We start from the raw sequence: 9,379 nt of genomic DNA on the forward strand, positions 1-9,379 counted from the left end.
TAAATATTTTAACGGTTTCTGTCCCGTGGCTCGCCACACGCAGACCCTATTCTTCGAGTAAGATGATTGCCAGATGTCGATGCGTCTCCGCAGTACACGTTCGGCTAGCCCGAGGGCCCGTTATAAATCTTAAGGTTTAGTCAACTAAAGTCCTTCAAAGAGACAAAAGGTCTTTGTCCCAACTACGAGAAGATAGAGGAGACCTATTTTTCAACGAGCGGCGTCTCCCACTAGCAACTTTCCCTCGAGAGCGGCTAACATATTTTTCTAACCACCGATATGGAGATTGACCAATTAGCAGCAACGCCAATTTCCCTTACTTTCTGAACGAAGGCTTTTCTCGACGAAAGCTGTCCGTCGAAAATCGAGTAAAGTCAATTAAAGTGTAAAGTCAGTTCAAACCGTTCACATCATCATTCTGTCCGTTAAAATCTAGTATTAGAAAAGTTAATTAAGTTCGAAAGTCCGAGCGTCGAATAACTATTCGAGAATCAAAGCGCTCGCATCGTGACTCGGTCCGTCGAACCCGATTATCCATAGTGATTAGTTTCGAAAATCCGAGCGTTCATCACCATTCGAATCAAAGCGTTCATATTGCCAGTTCATCTGCGAAATCAAAGTTGAATTGCCAGAATTCGACTCATCACCAAACCATACCACACCGCCTAATCGACATCGCACCAATTCAAGGTAGGAAATTTAAAATTGTATATCCTCTTCTTCTTTAACTTCGCAGTTGTAACGTCAATTCACATCAGAGACCAGGCCACACACCGCGGACAGGATGGCACCCCAGATGTCTGCAGATTCTTGGTGCGCACCCTCAATAGTCTTAAGTGCCCACCAGGGGCCTTGAAATTTTCATAGTTAAGGTCCTTCGGACCAAGCGAGTATTTCCTGTCTTAGATTTCCCTTTACGTTTATTGTCTACCACGTGTTAGCTTAGAAAGTTGGTTTTCTTCACATTAGGTATGTTCCGTTAGCAACTTTCTCGCGAGGGCGGCTAAACCCTTCCTGGTCCACCAACCGTCTTATTATCCAAGAGACGGTGTCTACTGCCCTCACTTCCTTAACCAAAATTGTCGTCAACAAATCCGATAGTCCCGTGTCCTTAGACACACCCACCCCTAGCCTTCCTCAGACACAGTATCGTCAGTAAAACTTCACTTATTCTGTATCCTTAGAATAGTCAACATATCTATATCGGTCTCTACCCTTATAAGTCGCGTACTTAATGTATTGTTGTAACTAAGTCTTACATAACGTGGTTGGAGTGAATTGTGATTTATGTTAATTCAGTGCGTGTTACATTGTGATTGCTGAATTCATAATAAAGGTTGATTAAAACAAAGTTAATAGTTGAGTTACGACTCAACTATATTTTATTTTCACCAACTAACTCTAAAAATTACGTGACAATTTCGTCGATTTTAACGATAGTTATCCGTCCTTTCCTTGCTGTTGGAGACATTTCGACGTTTAAGCGCTCTTTTCACTCCATTTTACACGCCAAATGTAATGCTCGCCCGTTTCAACGTCGAAATAAGCCCAACAGCTCGCAAATCAAATGATCTCGTCCATTTTGACGAAAACTGGTCGTCATTTCCTTCCCGTTGGAGATATTTCGACGTTTAGGCGCTCATTTCACTCCATTTTACACACCAAATGTAATGCTCGCCCGTTTCAGCGTCGAAACAATCCCAACAGCTCGCAAATCGCAATGATCTCGTCGATTTGTCACGTCCCGCGCTACGCACGTGCCGTAACGAAAGGCGGAAAACCGCAATATACAAATAAGGCGAGTGACAATTCGAATATCCAAAACGAACGCACGATACAACGAAAACAACGAAAATGGAAATTGTTTAAATAAAGGTTTAAGCAAATGTAGTCATATATAGGGAATTAGTATACGAGGGCAAATAAGAGATAATAAAGTTAAAATAGGTACTCTAACGAAATAGTAAATATAAAGAGTACAACATAACCTATAATTTCATAATTCGTCTAAGGATAAACTATGAAGATCCAATTAATCAATAGTGACTCAAGCAACTGGCAGAGGACGAAGGACATCGATTTCCACGTGCAGCGCAGGTACTGCAGCGGGATTTCTACGTCGACGACACTCTCACCGGAGCTGAAACGAAGGACGAAGCCCTTACGCTCAGAACAGAACTCACCAATTTACTTCAACTGGCCGGCTTAAATATACGAAAATGGGCATCAAACGACAATGACTTATTACGCGGGCTTTCCTTAGAAGAAACAAATCACCAACATTTTTTGGGCGACTCGCAAACCTTGAAGACGCTGGGGGTGTTTTGGAATTCATCCGAAGACTCTATTCTTTACTCGGTCGAAGTCAAACCCACGCCCTCCCGAGTCCATTCTTTGCTCGGTCGAAGTCAAACCCACCTCCTCCCGAGTCACGAAACGAATCATCAGCTCGGAGATTGCAAAAATCTACGATCCGCTCGGTCTGCTCGCACCGGTGATTGTTTGGGCCAAAATGCTGCTTCAACGAATATAGTCATCGAAAGTCGAGTGGGACGAATCACTTCCGATCGAGTTAAATACAGAGTGGGACAGGTACTATGCCCAATTACCCTTATTAAACAACGTTAGGTTCCAACGCAAGGCAATAATCAAGTCCGCAACGGAAATTGAATTGCATGGTTTCTGCGATGCCAGCGAAAGGGCTTACGGAGCCTGTGTTTATCTCCGCACACTTATCTCCGAACCCTTAACACCAACGGCCGTGTTTGGACCCAACTTTTAACCGCAAAATCGAAAGTCGCCCCGCTCAAGTACCAGACCATTCCTCGGCTCGAGCTGAGTGGAGCACTCCTTCTTACGTCCCCGATGTCGACCGTGCAACAAGCCCTATTGTAGAAAATTACTCGAACTATCTATTGGACCGATTCCACTATCGTTCTCCATTGGCTCAATACATCACCTCACACCCTTAAAACATTCGTCGCTAACAGAGTCCGAAATTCAAACAAAAACCAGTATCCGCGATTGGCGCACGTTCCCACCAACAACAATCCCGCGGACTTAATATCACACGGCCAAACACCCGAAGAGTTTCTGCGCCCAACCATCTGGTAGCACGGTCCTGCATGGCTCTACCAGCCGGAAAACTACTGGCCGACATGGGCGCTAACACCGCAAGTTGAAGTACCGGAGCAGAAGGGGGCGATTTGTCTGTCCGCGAACCCCGCCGATTACAGTTTGTTGCAAAGATATTCATCCTGGCCCAAGTCGATACGAATCATAGCTCGTTGCCTCCGTTGGAAACAGAAAGAGAACCGAACGACACCCCTAACCGTTACCGAATTACGCATAACGCACAATAAGCTGATAAAATTGTTGCACAACATCCATTTCTCCGAGGAAATTCGTACACTCCAAAAAGATCGGAGCGCGGCGATAAAGGGTAAGCTCACGCGAATCAACCCGTTCGTTGACAAGGAAGGAATATTGCGAGTCGGGGGTCGACTCAGTCATTCGTCGATGACCTTCGCCCAGAAACATCCCATAGTATTACCTAAGTCATCCGTTACAACACGCATCATATACGCATTATAGAACATGAGCACAAGATCCACATGCACTCCGGAACGCAGGCTACGCTATACGCAGTAAGACAAAGATACTGGCCCGTCGACGGTCGAAGTCAAGTATGGCGGGCGATCAAAGGCTGCGTCCGCTGCTGCCGCGCTCAACCACCGCCGGAATGGTTGATCTGCCGGAGGCGCGAGTAACGGAATCTCACCCATTCACAAACGTCGGCGTCGATTACTGCGGGCCGTTCCACATCAAGGAAAAACGAGATCATAACCGTCGTAAGATAAAGGTATACGTAGCCATCTTCGTATACAGATAAAGGTATACGTAGCCATCTTCCTATGCCTAGCAGTTAAAGCGGTACACATCGAGTTCGTTGACGATCTCACTAGCGAAGCCTTCATCGCCGCTCTCCGCAGATTCATCGCTCGACGAGGGTATTGCTCCACCATCCATTCTGATAATGGCACCAACTTCAGAGGAGCAAGCAACGAGTTACGAGAGCTTCATGATTTATTACAATCGGACGACCACAAAGAAAAAGTAACCGCATTTTTGGCCGACAAACAAATCGAATGGCGCTTCATTCCCCCTCATTCCCCGCATTTCGGTGGGCTATGGGAAGCAGCGGTGAAGTCCTTAAAACGCCACCTTAGGCGTGTAGCCAGCAACGAGTTACTCACCTCTGAGCAATTGAATACTCTCATCAGAGAAGCAGCAGTCCTCAATTCACACCCGCAAACTCCTATCTCCACCGATCCAAATGATTTCCTAGTCCTCACTCCAGGACATTTCCTCATTGGCGATTCATTAATGTGCTGTCACGTCCCGCGCTCCGCACGTGCCGTAACAAAAGATGGAAAACCGCAATATACAAATAAGGCGAGTGACAATTCGAATATTCAAAACGAATGAACGATACAACGAAAATGGAAATTTTTTAATAAAAGATTAATTAAATGTTGTCAAAAATAGAGAAGTAGTATACGAGGGCAAATAACAGATAATAAAGTAAAAATAGGTACTCTAACGAAATAGTAAATATAAAGAGTACAACATAACCTATAATTTCATAATTCGACTAAGGATAAATTATGAAGAACCAATTAACCAAAAGTGACTCACAAATTAATTAATAAATCACGACAAAATACTATATTCAATCAGGATAACCTACAATTCGACAATTTAATCAAATCTCGTAATAACTTCATGAACAATTCAAAGGAAAGGAAAAAGGAATGGAACGATAGGAATACACACCTTTATAACAAACAGGGAATATCAAGCAATTTAATATACAGCAAATATGGACATACAAAACCACAATAAACAAAATATATTTTATATACAACTAGATATAAAATATATAAAACACCTAGGCATATTAACACACTTCAATAAACTAGGCACTATTGTCAGAATCCACACACAAAACGTCAAGATTAAAGTAAAAGGGATTCCATGAACAATACACTCGAACAAGTTAAAACTAACACAATCGAAACAGACCACAAGAACGATTTCAAGAGACAACAGAGTACGGTAGTATATGGAACAACACTGCTTGTCGAATACTGCAGACAGTGGTAACCTAAAAGGAAAAAGGAAAATTACTATGCGTGCTCTAACTATTACTTAAATATGAAATGTGTAATTCAATAAAATAATTACAAAACAGTGGAAGTGGAAAATACCTCGTGAACAATTACTCATCGTAGAAGGAAGTGTATATGCGAAGACAGGTTATGTGTCCATATCCGTAGAATATAATCTACGACAGCCAGCTGAAACAAATGTAGGAATTAACTTTAATTGTTCCGATACAAAACATAATACTACTAAATGTTTATAACAATATTGTGCCTAACTCAAAGGAAGTGTGACAGTGCTTATCGAATCATGCAAACCTAAAAGGAAAAGGAAAATTATCATGTGCGTTCTAACCATTAATTATAAAATGTGTAATTCAATAAAATAATTACAAAACAGTGGAAGTGAAAAGTACCTCATGAACAATTACTCATCGTAGAAGAAAGTGTATATGCGAAGACAGGTTATGTGTCCATATCCGTAGAACATAATCTACGACAGCCAGCTGAAACAAATGTAGGAATTAACTTTAACTGTTTCGATACAAAACATAATACTACTAAATGTTTATAACAATATTGTGCCTAAACCAAAGGAAGTGTGACACTGCTTATCGAATCAAGCAGATAGTAGAAACCTAAAAGGAAAAGGAAAATTATTATGTGTGTGTTCTAACCATCACTTAAATATACAACATGTTAATTCAATAAAATAATTAAAAGTAGTGAAAGTTAAAAGCACCTAGTGCACAATTAATCATCATAGAACGAAGCGTACATGCAGGAATTTCGCAGAAACAGGTTGTGGACCCACTCCGTAGAACATAGTATAAGACTGTCAGCAAAAACGAATGGATAAACTAACCTCAATTGCCTTAATATATATGGAAGAGAATAATACTATTAAAGACTTGCAATTATATTTCATATATATAATTAAACTAAATGAAGCACGATAACAATCAATAATTGATGCTCGACAACAGACTTACTGTTTGCTAATGGAAAATAAAACCAAAAAATCAAGAAAATTTGTAGCGCCATAACAAATAATCCAACGTTGACGAAACGGTCTTTGCAAACAAGATAGTGGACAGACTATTTTACTATACAGATATTTACAAATTATAGTGTTTTATATAATCTATATATATACTTACAATTCTAGGATAAGTAAAAGTAGTCTTGATAAGTGTTAGACATGTAATGAAGAACCAGAAGATACCAAACGCGCACCATGTAACTGTTCCAAGTAAAGGACTCAGCGTTGGAGGATTAGAATTGTAGAACCTATAAACAATAAAGATTTTAACTAGCAATGTATAGATTAGCTCCAAAATTCTATGTAAAGGCGGCAAATTACACGCACAAGGTAACGACAACTTCATAACAAAGAAACAGAAAATAGCCAATAATATAGGAGTAGATTATGAATTAATTAAAACTGATTAACTGAGTATCAACGACAAACGCGATTAAGATAAAAAATTATTATATTGTACTAAGTTAATATAGCATAATTGTATTAATTCTGGCATAGAGAAATAAGGTTATGTTATGCACTAGAACTGGTAATAACACACTATGCACATATTAGTATTAAATTAATTAAAGGAACACTCTATAAACATAAACTGCTGAGAACACAACAATAAAACAGTGCTATTGATAAATTATAAAATTTAACAATAACACAATCCACATGTTATTATATTAAAATAACACATAGTATATACACATTATAATGATTACACAAACAATACTATTGTCATTTAAAAATTCTAACTGCGCTAAAATAGAGGAAAATAAGCGACGGACGAATAATTATTTCAGTATTAAACAAATTAAGGACGCGTCACTTTTACTAGAAACACTCACGTGCGGCCATCTTGGACTGTTATGATAGCTCTTACACGTGCGCATCAGAATACATGCAATAATTACGCACATTAAATAAATGCAAAATAATATTATTCCCACTGCAATTATACGTCAACTATTAAAATAAAGTCACAAATAATTAATGGATAAATAATAGATTTCACATTAATAAAATGTCACTATATACTAGGGATATTCACAGGCGGCCATGTTGGATAATCAACACGTGCATATAGTAACCTTTATGCGTTACAAAATAAATCATATTTTCAGCGAAGGAATAAATATTTAATAAATGATAATAAAAATGGAAGATCGTAACAAAGAAAGAACAAATAATGATCAATACAACATAACGCAAGAATACTGGAAATTGATAGAAACCAGCCGTGAGAAACAAGCCATGAAATAATATATTAGGCTTACTATTATAAAAAAAAATGATATTTTATTGAAAGAAACAGGAAATAACGCATAAGAAGACTCGGCAAATACTAAGTTGCCACGCGCCTTGAACGATTCACTGGCATCAGCAAGGAAGTTACCAGATACATCGCAGATGCAACTTCAGCAAGGACAAGTTCGCACGCGCCTGCCACATTCCACTGGCATCACTAAGGAAGTTCTGGGAAACATCGAAGACGCAACATTAGCAAAATACGAGCTACTACGATACCTACATTTTATCACGCACCTTGCATGTCCCTAATACCCAACGAAATACGAGAAATTAAGAAGACGAAACTTCGGCAGCATCTACGTGTCTTAAGGATATGAGAAATTAGGAATAGCGTAAATAAGATAATCAAGAAGACGAACCTTCAGCACAATCAGCAGCATCTACGTGTCTCAAGAATATGAGAAATTAGGAATAGCGTAAATAAGATAATCAAGAAGACGAAACTTAAGCACAATCCTCGAAAGTAGACAGTTACAAAATTCCTAATTTGTCACGTAGCAATGCTGTGATTCCCATAGAGATGATCCATCACGTGACAATTAGTGTATTATAAGTAAGCGGGAATAACATAAAGTAGAAGAGTCCTTATTCAAAATTCAGACCATTCACATCGTCACTCTGTCCGTCGAAATCGAATATTAAAAGGGGTTTCAAAAAATCATCATTCGAATTAAGCATTCGTATTGTTACTTCATCTGCGGAATCAAAGTTAATTGTCAAAATTCGACACATCACCAAGCCATACATACTGCCGATCGACTTTACATCTAATCAAGGTAGGAAATTTGAAATTGTATATCCTCTTCTCTTTTAACTTGCAGTCGAATAAAGTTGTCTCTGAACAAAAGCACCCGTCGGCGCCGTCGGCAGCTATAGTTGACAGATAAAACTATGAAGCACACAATTTACGTAGATTTCATCCGAACGTCTTGAATTCACGACATAAAATTGAAATAAACGTTCCTGGCCAAGATTTAATAAATTGTCTGTAATAAAACAACTTTATCAAATTTCGATCTATTTCGTTTACAATGGTTCGCTGTATCAACCAGTGATTACGGTGTTTTCAACGCAGAGAAATTCTATGGTTTTTCGTTTTCCTCTTCCCATCGTTAGCAGATTGCTCATCCTTGGGCGAGGCCTACGAAGCCACACTGATTGTCCACAGTGAACCCAGTTGCCAATTAAAAGAATCATTTTTCGCTTACGACTCCACTAGTTGCCAAGAACGACTTATATTTTCTAAATTGTTAAATCTAACTGATTATTCGCTGTGTTAAACCTGTGTTAACGGTGTTTTCAATTATCGAAAACACTTATCGATTTTCGCATTCCTCCTCCCATCGTTGGCAAATATCGCCCGTCTTTGGGCAAGGCTTGCGAAATCGCACAAGTCGCACACAGAGAGTGATATTCATTTCACCTTGATCATATCAGATAACAAAAACAAGAATGAATCGAAAAGATAAAAGCCACCTCAGCAAGAAGCGAGCCGAACGTTGGTACAAACGATTAATTGCTGCAGAAGTTAAAAGGGAAGAAAAGAGGCGCCGAGAAGAGTTAGAATTAAATCGCGAAGATTCTGCGCCGGGTTTCTCGCCCTCGAGTTCACCTATTTCCGAACATTGCGAGACGTATTCCTTCCAATCTCGATTACCATCGCCTACATCATACAATAGCGTTTGGCATAAACCGTATTGTGTTAATCGCCCGAATGAGTAAAAATTAGCTTTTGTCATTAATCCTATCGACACAAATAAATCTTACCCTACTAAACATTTGTAAAACTTATCCGATTAGACGTTCGAGTATTTACTATATCTACATGTAATATCGTGATATAATGTGTGTGTTTACAAAGGAATGGAAGATA

At 39.3% G+C, this 9,379-nt stretch overlaps 1 protein-coding gene and 1 long non-coding RNA gene across 2 annotated transcripts; one reads left to right on the forward strand and one right to left on the reverse strand.

Moving 5' to 3' along the window:
- Positions 1-3,688: 3,688 nt before the first annotated feature.
- Positions 3,689-4,488, forward strand: LOC117152278. The gene is made up of 2 exons (XM_033323397.1): positions 3,689-3,766; positions 3,889-4,488. The coding sequence occupies exons 1-2, from the start codon at positions 3,689-3,691 to the stop codon at positions 4,486-4,488; spliced, it is 678 nt and encodes a 225-aa protein (XP_033179288.1).
- A 365-nt stretch (positions 4,489-4,853) lies between these two features.
- On the reverse strand, positions 4,854-7,037 carry LOC117152279. Its single transcript, XR_004462610.1, has 4 exons — positions 6,326-7,037; positions 5,582-5,671; positions 5,271-5,360; positions 4,854-5,167 (listed from the first exon to the last, which is right to left on the reverse strand). It is a non-coding gene; the product is annotated as an uncharacterized LOC117152279 (long non-coding RNA).
- Between the last annotated feature and the right edge of the window lie 2,342 nt (positions 7,038-9,379).

Source organism: Bombus impatiens, unplaced genomic scaffold (genome assembly GCF_000188095.3).
Source record: "Bombus impatiens unplaced genomic scaffold, BIMP_2.2 scf_0962, whole genome shotgun sequence".
Taxonomy (NCBI): Eukaryota; Metazoa; Arthropoda; class Insecta; order Hymenoptera; family Apidae; genus Bombus; species Bombus impatiens.